This window comes from Fulmarus glacialis, unplaced genomic scaffold (assembly GCF_000690835.1).
Source record: "Fulmarus glacialis isolate BGI_N327 unplaced genomic scaffold, ASM69083v1 scaffold28005, whole genome shotgun sequence".
Classification (NCBI taxonomy): Eukaryota; Metazoa; Chordata; class Aves; order Procellariiformes; family Procellariidae; genus Fulmarus; species Fulmarus glacialis.
The window spans coordinates 1-16,885 of record NW_009214061.1 but is presented as its reverse complement, the minus strand read 5'-3'; the positions used below and the strand labels follow the sequence as shown (position 1 = coordinate 16,885).

Genomic DNA, 16,885 nt, shown 5'->3' with positions numbered 1-16,885 from the left:
GGTGGACCTTGGTGGCCAGGCTCCGTCATCTGCTCTGCTCAGTCGTCCCTCGGGAAGGGGCCCTGGCTGTGGGGTTTTCAGGTAGCAAGTAGCAGTTTTACCCTGCCTTGCACGATGCGCATTGCTGCATGCCAGCCCTTGATGTGTGATGGGTTTCCTCTTGGAAAGAAACGTCCCTTTTTTCTTTTCCAGTTCTTCAGAGCGCTGAAAAATGTCAGGTTTTCTTGAGAGCTTGAGGTGCTCGGAGTGTGTTGACTGGGGAGAGAAACGAAACACGATCGCTTCTGTTGCTGCCGGAGTGCTGGTACGTACAGCTTCTTTTACGCTGCTTTTGGGCTTTTTAGATGTAGTCAGCTGTCGATGAGCTAAAAATTATTAGCCGTTTGGAAGATACAGGGATACATTGTCCTTGTATGCAGCAGCAGAGTTAACGACAAAATCTGTTCTGGGTGCTTGCATCCACGTGTTACTTAAGTTTCGCAGCTTTGACCCGTGTAGTAAGTTTTGGAGTAGGTAAATCTCTGGCTTTGCAGTTAACCTTGTTCCTAAGTTCCTAAGTTGATAGCAAAACTAATTATGCTATCAGTTGACTCTGGGTTGGAAATGGTAAGAATGATTTTATATGTTAATGTTATTTTTTCTAGAGCATTCTTATATATTGTTAAAAGGCTTGTGTCTGTATTTTAAGCTGTTGTGCTCTTTCTTCTTTTTTAATAGTTTTTTACAGGTTGGTGGATAATCATAGATGCAGCTGTAAAATACCCTAAAGTGGAAGATTTCAACCATTCATACCATGCTTGTGGGGTTATAGCCACTATTGCATTCCTAATGTAAGTGTAATTTCTTGATCAGAGCTACACACTCCTAGCATGCACTTTATGCAATTAATAAAAGAACACATCGTCTTTAAATGGAGAGGTAACTCAGAATAACATATCAAGCTACTATCTGAGTATCTCTAATATCTTTCTTACATTTGTTGATATTTATAGTGAAAAAAAAACCATTTAAAAAACCATTTAAAAAAAATTAAGCATGTAGTACAGGTCCAAGCCTTATTAGTCTTTGGAGAAACACTTTTTAAGTTTTAGCCTTGTCCCTCTTTTAAAAAAAAATACCAAAACCCACAACATCATCCTTTTTATATAGGTTTCTGAGAAGTTTCTCCTATTGTTTTGTAAACACTTACTTCTTGCTTAACCTGTGTTTACCCAGTTTTATCCTGTTTTGCTCGTACAGGATCAATGCGGTGTCTAACGGACAAGTGCGGGGTGACAGTTACAGTGAAGGCTGTCTAGGACAAACAGGTACGGTGGCGTCGGCTGTTGTACAGTGACAGATCGGTGAAGCCTTTAAGTCTTGGAAGAGTTGTAAGAGCTGTACCAGCGTGCACGTTGTGTATCTGTGCATAGCTCTGCATGCGATAGAAGGTGCTCTGAAACAAAAGCATGCCGAAAGTCACAAGTGTCTGTCCTCGGGCACAGGCGCAAAACATCCCTACGTCTTTTTCAAGGTGCTCGGATCTGGCTGTTCATCGGTTTTATGATGGCTTTTGGATCTCTGATTGCTTCTATGTGGATCCTTTTTGGAGGCTACGTTGTTAAAGGTAAAATAGAGCATGGAATGTGACCCGATCCGTTTTTGAAAGTTTAAAGTGTTTTAAATTGAATTTTAGAACTTATTTTTAGACAGTTTCTAGGCAGGCCCAGTTCTAGTATTTTGGTTCCCTACGCACCACTATTCCATACTATCTACTGTTCCTGAGATGGATTTTATCTTCTTCTAAGTCACAAACTTCCAACTAGCCTCACTAGAAACACAGGTCTTGGTCAACCGGGAACTATACTGATATAATTAAACTGCTGCAGTTACATGGGAATAATTTCCTGGGTGAACACTTATTCCCAGAATAAAAATTACTGATTTCGTGCAAGTTGCTCCCAAAGCCTATATACTAAATCAGTGAAAGGGAAAAAATAATTCAAATTGCCTATGTAAATTCATACCTTAACATGTACCACGGTAACTTTTTGTGAAGGCAAGTCTTGAGAGAGACATGAAAACTGCAGCGTATTAGTCTGTGTTTTTCAAAAGGAAGTTAGGTCACTTAAGTAAAGGTAAAGATACTACTTGTACCTGGAGCTGAAGTGAATTTCTGACTAGTCAGGGCACTTTGGTGGTTTTGTTTGATTTACATTCTCGTCAGCTTTGGCCTTATCAATTCACAGGGGATTTTCAAGGAAACCTACATGCATTAGTTGCATAGTAGTGCTAATGTGCTCTCCCATTTTGTATATTGTCATATTGTCATTATATATATGTATATATACTTACACACACGTGCATTCCAAACAGGATGTGCAATCGCCTGTGATAATTACACTCTTCATGAGCATTGCATTTGAGAGGCACGTTTTTGGGTAGAGAGCAGGAGACGCTGCTTTTATTTGGAAAGCTAGATGATTTTGGGGGGCACAAAAGCCATTGAATTCACTTTCCAGTGGGGTGAGGCTTGTCTTCTGAGTCACACAGCTGAGCAACAGAGATTGGAGGGGACGGTCTCGTTAGAGAACGAAAGGGGTCCATGAGCTGCGTAGTGTTGCCTTAATTCCACGTGAGAACAGTCTGGCCTAGGCAGATTTGTTACGTACGAGCAACAGCACAAGAGTTTGCTGCCACTTCACCCCTGCACCTAGTTGGGAATCCGACATTGTAACGGACCCCTCTGTCTATCTCGGCTCCTTACCACTGTTTCACAGCGCATAGACTCCAAATGTTCGTATTTAAATGAAACTGGTTATCTTTGCTATCAGCGCAACTTAGTGTTTCTGAAACGTCAGAGATGGGGTATTCTTGAATGTGACTTATGGAGATTTTTTTCTTTTGTTAGAAAAACCAGTAGTATACCCAGGAATAGCTGTGTTTTTCCAGAATGCGTTCATCTTTTTTGGGTAAGACTATCTTCCTTTTTTCATTTCTTACCTTATTTGTTTATAATGATTAAAACTGAAACTTGCTGTAATCTGTTTTTTCTTAAGCCCTGTTTTGTAACTAGACACGGGTGAATAAACTGCTGGTAGAGGCAGTGGATCTCTGGGATCCGTCTGCATAAGTTTCATTGCAGGACCAGGAGCTGGATTTACAAATACTACAACTTACTCCTTGCAGTGATGTATTTAAAATACTAGGTATTGTATTTGCTCCGTTACGTACTCATGAACCTTTATTCTGTTTTAAACAGAGGACTGGTCTTCAAATTTGGTCGCACAGAAGATTTGTGGCAATGAACACGCCTGTGGAAGTGCATTGGCCATGCTGTTTTTTTAACTGCACACTCCCGAAGTTTTGTAAAACCATTTTGTAAGCGGTGACCTTCAATTGTGTCTAAAGATAAAACAAGGAAAACTTAAATCATAGCACTAAAAATTCTGGTTCTATTCTGTTTAATTTTTTTACTCTTGTATGTTGATTTAAATGTTGCAATGTTTTTGACAAACGTCAAATTGCTACAAGTAACAATGGAAGTCACTTTTATGATACGATGTTTGCTACAAGTAAATAGTATAGTGGAAAATGGATATGCTTAACCAGCTGTTTCTATGATGTTATTTACAATCCAAGACTTACTAAAAATGCTTTAAAACAACTTTTTAACATATATTTATTAAATATTTCCTATATCTGGACAATATAACCATTTCTTCAATTTCAAAATGTACTGGTGTGTGGCTTTTCTTGCATAATATAGAACTATGCTGCTCTGGGATTTGTTTTTCCCCCCCTCCCTGAATATTTAATTTTTCCTATGATGATAATGAGGAAGTCTCTGGTGAGTAACAACTTACTGTTTCTGTCACACTGTAGAGTCACAAGTACAAATGATGTAGTGGCTCTAGATGGAAGCAGCTCATCCACAAACTTTGCAGTAAACTATTTTCTAACTGCTGTAAAACAAAGGAAGAGTATTCTTCAGACCAGGGACAGTCACTGCCGGGGAGAACTTTCATCCTGTAGCATACTCGCTTGAATGGTGAGATAGCTCTTCCTGTATCTGCCCCTTCCTACACGTTCACCTAGGCTGGTTGCTCAAGAAATAAGTGATAAAACACGTGGGGAAAAGGGAGAAAAAAAAATACCATTCCGTAAAATCACTCCTGCTAGAAAGCAGCAGAAGCCGTTTGCGTTGCAGCAGTTATGTTTGGTTGGTTGCCGGCAAGTTAAGCAAGTGAAGCGCGCAATCCGAGCCTGGATTGCACTACTGCACAGGTCGTGAGGAGTTGTCAACTGGGAGATCTGCAAATGCGTTAGGGTGGATCCAGGCTGAGTGTCGCTGCCAGCGGGCAGAAGCTGTGGGCAGCTGATCAACTCAGGAGATCGCTGGCTCTTTTGTGACCTGGAAATAAGAAAAACTGGCCCTTCCTCTGCAAGCAATTTTTCATTACTTGAAACCTGTCTCACACGTCTTTAACTGTAGCGATCTACTTTGCTTAATCCCTAATGAATGAATTGAGGTCAGCGAGCACCAAAGGTCTCATGCTTTGTCTTCAACGTTACATTTTTCCTCATCACTTCATTTTTACGCAAGTGTGCTGAATAAATAAAAACAATCAAATTTTGACTTTTTTATTAAGGAAGCATTTTTGAAAGAGTTTTTCTATGTCAACTATTTTGAAACCAAGAAGAAACGCTGCAGATCACAATCCATTTAAAAACAAGGGTTCATTTGCGCAGAATCCTCTGCCCGACCAGGCCCTCGCTCGTGCGCCAAAGCCCCCTGCTTGTCTCAGAGTAAAACAGCCCAACGTAAGACACTTCAGAAATCGGGTTAGCGTTGGTTCCAGGCAGCACCGAGGACTGCTCCCCAGCCTCTCCAGTTGTCCACACCCGCAGGGCAGCCAGAGCCTTTTGGGCAGCCGACCTCGTGGTGGTGCAGACTGCCCCTGCGCAGACAGGCTGTTCTGCTGCCAAACCTTAAACATGAGTAATACCACTGATTTCAGGGGTGCCATCCGCAAGCAAAACAATTTAACTTCTTGCCTTTTGAACTTCCATATAGCTAGCCTGAGCCAAGTAATTACAGATTTTTCTTTAAGCAGTCAGATAACTCAAAGAGCTCAGTCTGGCAAGATGCGGAGTTCTGGCCCTGATCCAGCTCACTCATCAAATCCTTGCTTAACAAGGCCTTTCACAGAATTAATTTAGCTTAAAAACAAGTACTTTAACGCTTCGCTAGATAAGAATGAGTATGTACTCCTTGAAAAATTATACTTTAAAATACATATTTTGGCTTTTAAACTTGGGAGCTAAAAATAGTTTAAAGGTTCCAAGCATTTTGGTTGATAAGCCATCACAGCAATGAATGCAGCCAACTTTTTTGTACACATCCTACAAAAAAATATTTAAGGTAAGACCAACAAAGCAGAAAAGCGAAATGCATTATAAGTTTGCATCTGTAAATTTACACCCTGTATCTTTTAAGAATAACTAGAACAGTTTATTACTAATTTTTCGTGTGTCTATTGCGATGGCTTTTTTGAGCCTGAGAATTGACACTTAAGGGCTCTTTCAACCCATCACAGCTATTCATTTTCTCTAGTGACAAAGAGGAAAAGCTTATCTTGGTCAAATCTGCCATGTGGGTTCCTCCATTCAAAATCCAACAGCCAAATGGGGAAACTGTGAAGACAAACATTCTTGTATCAGAACATTTTATGCATCAAAATCATCATACGAAAAAGGCAATGAAAAACCTTATCAGAAGCTTATTTTCATCCATTTCTGTTTTCTGTAATTCAGATACAGCATCACATTCAGCACCTAAAGGTGCCCAAGGCCTGTGTTTGTGCATCAGACTGAATAGCCACTCTGCAGCCACGAAGGCCAGGAGGCTTGGCCTGTTTTCCTAAAAAGCACCTTCCATTCCACTCACTGGCTTCTAAAAATCCCTCTCTCAGATGCTGCCCAAGTCTCCTCAGAGACTGTGTATGAAGCACGGAGGCTGGGGCTGTCAATCCCAGAGGATGTCTGAGCACCTAGGATTTCGTGTTACAACAAACGAGATCATTTCAAATTTAGCCCCGTGCCCACCAACGGCTCTGACAATCCTAGCTGAAGGCTACATGCATTTATAGTGTTCAGGCTCTGAGTCAACTGTGGGATCGGTTCATCCATTTCAAACAGGGCATCCAAAACGTACTGTGAAATGGAATTATCCCCCTTTTTTTTTTTTAATTCAAATACCCAGAGTTCTTCATCAAAGTCAACAAGGTGCTATATATACTCCCACACAGTTAATTTTACATTGAAACTTACCTCCCAATAAAACTGGTCTTCAAAGTACTTTGATACAGGGACGGTCTTAAACAGTTTGAGGTTTAAGATTAAACCTATTTGTAAAAACACATGTATCCAATATAAATATATACATCTGGGAAAGGGGAAGATTGTGTGTAACTGGAGGTTTCTTAGTAACATGCATCCAAAAGTAACATAGATCAAAATACATATTCAGAACTAAATGCTTCAGCAGAGCCCCTTGACTCAAGTTGACCTTAATACAAAGAGAGAAGCTTGCCAGGATCAAGACTTGTGTTACTAAAAATTAATTACTCCAGGTAAAACCCCATTAAACAGCCTGCCAGATTCTAAAAATACATCAAAAATCATTAACTTTTTGCATGAAAAATGCCTGTGTGTTTAAAGCAATTGGGCTTATCAGCACTGTTAGCTTGGGTTTTCAGATGGAAACATCTAGATTTTTAAACAATTGGTTAAACACTGAATGTTTGATTATTTTAGCTGAATGTTTTTTTAAAATCTGCTTCATTAGCTCAGCTTCTTAATTACACTTAAGGTAATGCAAAGGTTGCAGATCAATTAAAGCACAAAAAAATCATTTTAGAGTATATTTCACAGCAAGTTTCATCCGCCATTCCTCTTTTATTCAAGACAGAATTAACAGCTACTGAAAAACTGCAGCTGCCATAAACCAGACAGAATGTCACATGAGAAACACATGAGCCCTGATGATCCCAGACCACTAGTGATCAAAGGCCTAGGGCTTGGCTGATGCAAGCGAGCTACTGACATTAGTGAAACTTCGCAGATTTATACCACTTGGCCCAAAAAGTGAGAAGCTCTAGATAGCATTTTTCTGTCACAAAGGCAATACCCAAATGTAAAAACATTTTCATCCTCACACATCTCCTGTCTGAAATTTGAAGGCAGCCGTTAAGCATCTGTTAAAATAAACTTCACCAATAAAAGAATGGTGCTACTAGGTTATTTATGTTGAATACATCTCTTTCTTCAAAACACTGGCTTTGAAGAGTCCCTGGCATTCAGGCTTCTTCTACAAATAATTTACCCGTAGAAACACACTTCAGAGCCCCAGTTAAACTGGCCTCTTTCTGCAAAGGGTTCCACTGATACCATAGCAGGAGCAATGACATACCCCTTGCCCTGAGGAAATGAGGAAGATATTTCTGAAACATGTTTTTCAATACTGACCTGTAATAAAACCTGTTATCAAGGCAACACTGATGGTCAGGCAGAAGGCACCAACGTGAAGCACGACCAAATAACCCAGTCTGAAAAGCAAAACAAGTGTTGCTTTTACAGTTGCTGAATTTAGCATTAAGACTGAATGAATCTGTATCTACACAGCATTTTACATCAAGATCTCTCATAAAAAATTCTGTTATTCTTGAATCTCTCTGCAGCTGCAGTTAGATGTTTTAAGAGATCCTATCAGAAGCCTAATACAGACTCCAAAGGACATATTTTGCCCTTAGAAACCATCATTGTGGTACTAAAACGTCACTACATTTGTTTGTTTCAATAAAAGTATGACAAGAAGCGTAAGGCCCTTATGCTGTACTGTGATTCATTCCTGCGTAAGTTGAGAAAATCAGAGAACTTCTTGTATGACTCGACATGAGCTTGATTTGCAAAAATGAAATGCCAGTGCCAGATCAAAACAACCTATGCCGAATATCCTTAACTGAGCCTTTCAGCTTTTGCAGGGTATCTCCCCAAGCATATTTTTCAGTTCAGTGTCCGGACTAGCTTTAGTCCAAACTGGCATTCTTGCCCCGACTCAGAGTTAAAGCCTCATTCAAAGAGAAATGCTGATTTCTGTCCCCCCCGTATTAGCATATAAAGCTCCCCAAAACACATCACAAAAGCCAAAATGAGTCTTGGAAGGATGCACGTCCCTAGCCTTCATCTCCTATGTCTGCTATATTTAATATCAAATAAAAAGGGAGAGGGAAAACAGGACCAAAAGCTAATATTAAAGTTTTGATCCAAACTCTGCTCAACCCTGAAAGTCTTTTTACTGACTTTTTTGGACTTCAGAGATTATCTTAGGTTATCTGGTATAAAACGATTTATCTGTGATGACACTTAGGCTTTCTGTATGTACGAGAACTCTTCTCAAGACATACTACAATAATGATTAGCTAAGCTTATTACTTAATAGCAAGAATTTATGTACCTTGTTAAATTAGTCCAGTTTTTTATTACTAAGAGAATGACCTGGGCAAGAGCTCCAAGCACACCAGGCAAGCCAAAAGTGAAATGAACTCCAGAGGAATCATGAATCTTGAGAGCAGGATTCAAGCATCTCTGGGAAGAAGAAAAAGTTTAATTGATACACCGAAACACAAGTCGATAATAGCATATTGTCCATCTCAGACCTAGAAAACGAACTTTGGTCTTGCAATCCTGCACTCTGCTCAAAAGACTTCAGGTTTCCTAGCTTTAATCTCTTTGAAAGAGAGGTTTCCCTTGAGGTATCTTTTATTGGAAAAGAAGTTTATACAGTTTATACAAAAACAATTTCAGGTTTTGAGTAATACCTGTAAACAGTAAGATCCTAATATGGTTATCACACTAGCAAGCAGACCCAAAATCATTGCAATCCAAGGATACTTGATACTGTGTGCTGCATAACCAACAGTGACCCCACCAGCTAGTACTGCGCTGTGGATGTGAGTCTGTAAAATAAAACAACAAAACATGGAGTGATAATTCAGTCATCACTTATCTTATAGCAGCCCAATATCATAGATTGCTATTCTCATGCAATTGCGATCTCTTTAGGGTGAATTTGGACCTCTTATACTGTAAATTACAATCTGAGAACATAATTTCTAAGTTACAGCTTCAGCTTGGGAGGCTAATGACGACTGTCAGGCTGAAAACTTGGATTTGTTTTTACTTAATAGCTATTATACTTTCAGCGTATTACTGAGAGTAACAGAAAAATATCTTCTCCATGCAGTGATTTTCTCTCATGTCTTACCATTCTGAATTTTCCATCCTTTGTGGTCAGAACAGACAACACGAAGGCGGTTACAGCACTCACTGCAAGGGCAAAGTAGGTGTTGCAGATTGCTTTGCTCTTGTCTTTTCCAGCTAGCACAGAATTGAAGCTTGGCCAGAATACCCAGAGAAAGAGAGTGCCTTGGAGACAAAGACAAGCAATTATCATTACCTGCTCTAAAACACAGTGAATCCATCACCAGCTGTCTCTGGAGAGCTCCAGCCCACATTTTGCATTCACTATAACTCCCACATTGGAAACAAAGGCTAACACTTCACAGTGCAGCCAGCCCTGAGAGTTACCTGCTATACCAACACCTTCGCAGAAACACACCACTGTAATGTCAAACACACAGTCCAAGCACAGCTCTACTGGCATCTGGCTGGTCCTTCGCCGGGCTGAAGGCAGAATGCTCATTTCAAGAACACCTTTAACATCAGCTTTTCCTATCTATTGTCCCCTTAAACGCAGGTTCAGATACAAGTGGGAACAATTCCACTGTTGATTTCCAAACAATCAGCATCCTGCCTGTTCTGCACAGGCACCAGGAGCTTGCTCCTTGGCCAAAATTTCTGCTCCTTTTCATAGAACTGTGGAATAACTGTTCAAAACCAGCTGCAAGAGAGAATGAAAGAAAGCCAAGGAGGAAAAGAAAACAGCTCACATGGTACAAATCACTCTAAAGAAACCCAAAGTGCACTTTGGAATGTCTTTTACCTTGGCTGCCAGTATGACAAGTACCGTTTGTCTTGCCTCCTGGCAGGGTTTGAAGAGAAAAAGAGGATGAACTGGATCACAAGAACAGAATCCTCTCTACCTCTACTAGGATTACTCCAGAGGAGGGCTAAAGACGAATAGCTTGAGCTGAGGTGATCATGCTTCACAGCTATACACAGCTTAACTTTCTTGTTATTTGTGAAAGAGTTATCTACTGAATGGCTACTCCCTAGTATACAGGTCCAAAAGAACAATTCACTTTCCTCCTGTAAGATCACTGTACAGTGTCACACTTTCATGACCACACAGGCTTGACCACAATAGGAATGAAAACAGGTTCTTCTGCTTCTGTGGCCCTAATTGTCAGCGTTTAGGAATCTCAGCCTCTATAAAAAAAGTTCACTGCTTGGCAGGACACACCTTTTCCTATGTGCACATGCATAGATCAAATTCCAACCAGCAGAGGGAAGTAGGTGGCCTCACACTAAGTCAAGCTGGACCACACATTGCAATCTGCCTCTGCTCCCTGAGTTGCTCATAGCTCTAAGTGCACAGATGACAACACAAACAAGCAACAGTTTATTTTGCCTTGTCCAGTCATTATTTTTTGCTGCCCAGTCAACTTCCATAGCTAATGTTCTGTTCTCCATGACACAGAGGTACCAGACCTGTGTTGTGCAATTCACCTGACAGTAAAATTGGAAGTGTTCTTGTTCATTCAAGTCAATTAAGAAGTGACAAAGGCATTGTCACTATAAAGCACAATGGTTAAATCCAGCTTCTAACAACTCTGGCAGCTACTGCTTTTGTACAAGCTTATCTTGGCTCCTTGAAATCCAATTTCCATTGCTAATTTTCACCCTTTCAGTGCACCAAGGAGGTGACAACCAGACAGGATATTTGGCCCATTAACCTTTATTTGATCTGAAAAACTGACAGGCTTCCCAGCAAAGTGGGAAGCCTGTCATGTTCCTAGCTGGACAAGTCATGTTCCTAGCTAATGTTTTCTGCAAGTGGAGTGTTATTTCTATCAAGGACATCCCTTGGGAAACTGGCTTCTTCACAAGTTCAGTGCTTGCAGCCTATCCAGACAGTCTGGACACATTTCTTCTGTTTCGTTTTTTTTAGCAGTACTCTCAATTTGTGGGTAATTCGACAGTCCTAATCTTGGCATTGCAAGATGCTGGATGCAGGTTGTTTTCAGTCAGTGCTCTGAGTTCACTCTTAAAAGACATTTGCGAGGCTCACTACAGCATATTCACTACAGCAACTAATGTGCTAAGTAAAAAGCATTTGCAATTTTATCCCAAACTCAAACGCAATACTTTCGGAGAGTTGCAGCCCTCAGAAGCAGGGTACAAAAAGGAACTATGAGGAATTTGCCTGCTCAGTTGCTCCTTTCTACCCACGTTACCTCTGAATTATTAAAGACATGGCAATATAATTACTTTAGATAGCATGCACTTGTTTGTAGCAAGCTGCCCTAAAATTATAATGAAGGTTAGTGTCTTGAGGAGCTAGATTAAAATACTGATTTCGTCAAATTCTCCAGCAAAGCAAGAACTCCAGGGACTCAGAAGAGCAGCATTTATTTTTGGGCTAAGACTGATCAAGAATTAGACTCTGTGGGCCTTCACAGAAAGATCTTAGTTCGGCTGGTGGCAGTTACATAACAGAAGTCACGATAATAAAGAAGCTGAATTGCTTCTTTAAGAAAAAGAACGGAACTCCCATACATTCAGCCTATCATCACTCAGATCCTTTCTCGTGTGCCTGTCTGTATCATATTCCCCACCCTTCATCAGGCTTTTATCTTTTCATTTACATTAGTAGGCAGGGACTGACTTTTTATATCTCCGTACAGCACCTTGCAAAACAAAACTGAGCCTTGGCCCCAGCTGGGAACTGTAAGCACCACTGAAATACAAGTAATGGCCACAACTTTGGTGCATAGGTCCCTTTCCAATATGCCTATACAAGTCCAAAGGGGACAACTTAGCTGGGAGAGGGAACGGTTAACCTGGCATAGCCTTTATGCTGAGACTGACAAAAGCAAACTAAGCCACAGCCGTTGCAGGAGTGGCTTAGATGCCTGGTAGGAAACGTGCTGAGACTCACCAACTCATTGTCAGAAACTACGAACCACAGTAGCAGCAGATTTCTATGCTTGGCTGCATTCAGACCTGCACTTTGGATGCAAAAGCTTCAGTGTGCTGTGGCCGGCGCCCAAAAACACTCCTTACGTTCTCACTGCAACCCCTTCTTCCAACTGAGATGTTAAAGCAAATGCCTTACCCAACATTGACAATAAATCCGACTTCGGAGTACTCGCATTCTTCTCAGACCTTGGTGATGGCTCAGAGAAACGTGAGGAGACTGCCAGACCAAAGTAGGCTCCAAACAGGTGAACATGCATCATGCTGATATTGTCTGGAACCTATATCAATAGAATAATCAAATCTGTGGTTTATTTCAGGCCACAGGAAGCCTTTGATGCAGTTCCTGATAGAGTTGCTCATGTAATGTCCCTATAAGCAATTTATTTTCACAGTCCCTCAGTTTATGCATGAGTTATTTATGCGAGATTAACTTATCTGAATTCAATGCAGGTCATAAACACACAATTCATATACAGAGGGTTTGGGGTTTGTTTACATTGTATGTTAAATGCAGGTCCGACGCTGCTGTCCAGACTGGGCTGGTATACCATTCACACTGGAAATCTTCCAGACTGAACTGACACAGGGAAGGGGTAAAGTTTAAAGGCAATTTAGTGCCTTAGCATAGGTCAAGGCTTTCATTCATGTGTTGGGAATGGTCAGGGCATGGCCAAATGCACTACATCCCAATCCATCAGATCAGCTCACCCTTTAAGGCCAAGAATATAGATATAGTCAATTATATAGATACAGAGTATGTAGGGTTTGGAGTTCAATGACCTTAAGCATAGTCCCAAAGTCAGACTTCATCTCTTATTGAAACCATAGCCACAATCTAACTGAGATGGGATAAAATACACTGATGTTCCTGTCAGCAGAGCACTAACAAACCACCAAAAGGCAACATTCCAAAGTCCTAGTGAAATTTTCCCCCATGTGCCTGGAAATCATACTACAATACCTGCAGGAATGTGTTGTTCATCCATCTGCTCATACGGAAAACTGTTATCTCCACAACTGTCATCACAATGAATTGCACAGGATTAGTCTTCCCAAGAACAGCTCCAGTGGAGATGACCACAGCAGTTATACTCACAACAGCCTTTGTTATTCTGCAACAAAAGAAAGGAAAGAAAAAAATAATTCTGCATCAGGACCATACCAGGGCCAATAAAGAAAGAATGACAGACAGTAAAATGTACTTAAAACCCCAAAGTCTTATAAAATGTCTGCAAATATGACGATGCTAATTCACAACTAGGTCCATACAACACGGCATTATCCTCCACAAAGAGCAACCAGCAGTTCTAGATTATTCCAATTCTAACACGAACTAATCACCTTTTCAGACCATCTTCGTTTTCCCTTTGAAGAAGGAAAACTAATAAACCTTCTATCAGCATGGAGCATTGGACACCAAGCACAACGATCAGGAGGTTGAATCCAGTGCTGCTAAACCCATATCTTTTCAGAAACATCAGGAAAAATCCAAATCCAAAAATCACCATGTGGTTGACATCTTGAAAAGCTGCATGACAGAAAAGACCAAGACAGCAGTGAAGTTATTAATGCAGACTGGATTTTTGGTTAAAAAAATAATTTAAAAGATCACAATTAATTAAGAAGCCTTCAGATAAAAATTCAGGTGCCATCATTATTCACTATTTGTAAAGAATTCCAGAGCTTTCCTTCCAATCCATAAGTAATCAGAAAAACAATACCCTTGACCCTGAATTTATTTTTACAAAGTGATCAGAATGGATGCCATAGGATGGGGGTTGAGGGGTCAAAAAGCACAACAGACATGAAGTACGTTTAGCAATGAAATTTGGACATTCTTTTTTCCAGAAGTGAATTTAAAGAGCTTAAGTTGAACTTTTCACGGACAGTTACTGTGAATTAGTGCTGATTCATTCCTTGAGAGCATTAGGGAAGAAACGACTTACAATGAAAAACCTGTATGATGTCCTCATCTGGGTAGAAGGAACAGAAATAGCAGTAGAAAGAGTTTAATATGGAAACCAGGACCATTGCATAAAAGGCAGAGGCTGTCCAAGAGACAAGCTCTTGGACCTGTAGGCCTGGAAGCGTCCCCCAGGACATGCTAACAGTCATATTCTCATACGGTTGTGCCGGCCTGTACCTACAGCAAAATACCAAACTGCTAGTAAGTAGATCTCATTTTTCGAGCTATAAAACAGGGAGGGTAACACAAGAATGTCATGAGGATTAATCAGCTCATATTTGCACAACACTGTAAATACGTTGCACGCTATGGCCGTAGCATAATCTGCTAATACATTTCTTTGATCAATGCACAAAATACATCTCCAGAATATATTTAAACCCTTAATTCCACTGTATTAACTTAATTTATTTACATCAAGCATTCAAACGGAAAATATTGCCATCCTGAATTCTTATTTTGTAGCACAACAACGCCTTTGCATGCCAAGACCTCACAGAGGTTAGGCACTTAAGACAGAGCAGTGCCTGCCCTCAGAAGTTTGTTACGTTCATAGGAGTCAAGATTACCACAAACATGGCAAGGTAGAGTACTTAAAGGGCAGTAAAAACATTCTACTTCTCACTAACAAATACACAAACCTGCTGAATCCCATCTCTGTTGCACTGCAAAATAAAAGCAGGCATTTAACCCTTCCTTTCACAGCAAGGCTGCCGATCTTACCTGGGTAGGAGATGCTTGATGTGGATGCACCATCATCTGAGAACAAAAAGTAAAAGAGGACGATGAAAATGGCTTCCAAAAAAAGGATTAGCCACGGCACGCTGTTTCGGAAGTTGCGGTAATTAGAAGACATTGTGCACTAGACTACATTAAGCACAAACACATTAATATTTTTTTCTATAAAAATGTTCCAGTAACCTCAAACCAATAGAAAAGTAGGTGTGGGGGGCAGGAATAAAAACTCTGACAGATAAAAAGCCCAAGAGGCCTCAGCAAGGAACAGTTCCTTATCTGTGGCACGTCACGAGTCCAAACTTACCACAACTGACATGGACTGAACTCAAAAAGTACTAATGAACACAGACATATCAAGCTGTCAGTACTGTAACGCCCCAGGATACCATCCATACAGTACTTCAGCTGCTGTTGAGCCTTACATATCAGCTAAATGGCAAGTAAAGAAGAGCATGGGCTCACAAGAGTAGGATGTTGAATTTAATGCAAAACCATTATCTATTTACATTGCTCGTATCCATCCTAGACACAAGTCCCTTCGTATAAAGGTCGAGGAAGGTCCCGCTGAGATTCTCAATGTGATTCTCGGCTTGGTTAGGCTATAGCTCTACAGCCGTGTCCCATGTTCTCATACATGATGAATCCAACCCAACGCCAGAGAATCAAGAATCTCTGGACATGTGAAGGAGGTGTAGCATTTCCCAGCTACTTGGAAGATCGGTCTATTGCTTATAGTATGGCTATGGAAACGGCAACAGTGAACACTCTGGAAGACCTTGGTAATCCCCGGGAAGTCGCAGGCAGACAGCACCATTCCAAGTGCTGCAGGCTTTTCATGAGACCTACACCCTCCTGATTCTTTCTTTAATTCAGACCCAGCCTTCATCCAGAAGCGTACCAACTTCTATTACCACATTGTGGCTACACAGTACCCGTTGCCTTATGGGTTCTGAGCCTTTTGGTAAGGCACAGGCTTTTTTTATTTGTTGTTGTTGTTGTTTTTTTAAACCAGAAGCCACAAGAGTGGGCACATGAGCCGGGCTATATGGTGGAAGCTAACTACGTTCAGTATATCCCCCAGGCACAGACATCATAATTTGTTAGATAAGATTATTTGGTTGATTATTTGAATCCATAATATGAACATTACTATCTTCTCAGTATTCACTGTGCGTTTGGTAAACTGCTTCTTTGTTCAGGTAGTCCAGGAGATTAAAGTACTGTAATCATGCCTCAGACTTTCTACTCTGAGGCCATTTCAAAGCGAGTGCTGTGCTTGCATGCTGGGGTTTGAGATAGTAACAATGCATACGAGTGGGTAGAAAGCCACCTACTGGTGACAGAAATAGGTATCAGACAAACACACATGCAGAAAAATTCCAGTTCACTTATATTTTAGAACATTCCTCCTGCAAACCCAGGCTATATGGCACAATCGTAGTTTTCAAGCCATCTGTGAAAGGTTTGCATTTGTGGTGATAACTTGCACCTTCCTCACACGCAGTATCAAATTGCTTTACCAGCTTTTTCTTAGGCCTAATAAAACCGTAAGTTAAGCATGCTTACCCCCATTTCAGAAACTCCTGAACAACTTTCAAAGGACTTTCCCAGACGTGCAGAGCACTGCCCTGACTTCAGAAAAATCCCGATGCAGAAAGATCTACATTCAGCTCCTTTTCACGGGAATTCTGTGATCATGTGGGTAATTCACACAGAACCAGAATGCCTGGTGAACTTTCTCTAGACAAGAAAAAGGCAACAGCTGAAACAGCAAATTAGAAATTGATTTAGCTAACGGATGCAGTGTCTTTGCGTGGTTTATAAATGCGATATATCTAATTAGCTTTCATCTGTTTCCTGCAAGACAAATGGGTTTCCTCACGGTTTCCACAGCCCAAAGGCGGCCAGAGGCCTTGGGGCGGGGGCTCTGCCGAGCGGCCCCGGGGTGGGGAGGCCCAAAGCCCGGGCCCTGGGCCC

The 16,885-nt window shown here is 40.9% G+C and overlaps 2 protein-coding genes across 2 annotated transcripts; one reads left to right on the top strand and one right to left on the bottom strand.

Moving 5' to 3' along the window:
- Window positions 1-196: 196 nt before the first annotated feature.
- On the top strand, window positions 197-3,447 carry TMEM50A (transmembrane protein 50A). Its single transcript, XM_009578436.1, has 6 exons — window positions 197-304; window positions 718-830; window positions 1,240-1,307; window positions 1,514-1,606; window positions 2,891-2,951; window positions 3,242-3,447. Exons 1-6 carry the CDS (start codon window positions 212-214, stop codon window positions 3,285-3,287), a joined length of 474 nt encoding a protein of 157 aa, XP_009576731.1. The 5' UTR covers window positions 197-211; the 3' UTR covers window positions 3,288-3,447.
- A 2,202-nt stretch (window positions 3,448-5,649) lies between these two features.
- LOC104069104 (RH-like protein) lies at window positions 5,650-15,026 on the bottom strand. The gene is made up of 10 exons (XM_009578435.1): window positions 14,894-15,026; window positions 13,546-13,732; window positions 13,166-13,316; window positions 12,341-12,482; window positions 9,308-9,468; window positions 8,862-8,999; window positions 8,498-8,628; window positions 7,510-7,589; window positions 6,313-6,386; window positions 5,650-5,676 (listed from the first exon to the last, which is right to left on the bottom strand). Exons 1-10 carry the CDS (start codon window positions 15,024-15,026, stop codon window positions 5,650-5,652), a joined length of 1,224 nt encoding a protein of 407 aa, XP_009576730.1.
- Between the last annotated feature and the right edge of the window lie 1,859 nt (window positions 15,027-16,885).

Coding starts and splice junctions, on each gene's coding strand:
- TMEM50A (XM_009578436.1), top strand. CDS start 212: ATGTCAGGTTTTCTTGAGAGCTTGAGGTGCTCGGAGTGTGTTGACTGG. Junction 1,308..1,513: donor AGGCTGTCTAGGACAAACAG/GTACGGTGGCGT, acceptor GTCTTTTTCAAG/GTGCTCGGATCTGGCTGTTC. Junction 1,607..2,890: donor TGGAGGCTACGTTGTTAAAG/GTAAAATAGAGC, acceptor TTCTTTTGTTAG/AAAAACCAGTAGTATACCCA.
- LOC104069104 (XM_009578435.1), bottom strand. CDS start 15,026: ATGTCTTCTAATTACCGCAACTTCCGAAACAGCGTGCCGTGGCTAATC. Junction 13,733..14,893: donor ATCAAGCATCTCCTACCCAG/GTAAGATCGGCA, acceptor TCTGTCATGCAG/CTTTTCAAGATGTCAACCAC. Junction 12,483..13,165: donor TGAACAACACATTCCTGCAG/GTATTGTAGTAT, acceptor CTATTGATATAG/GTTCCAGACAATATCAGCAT.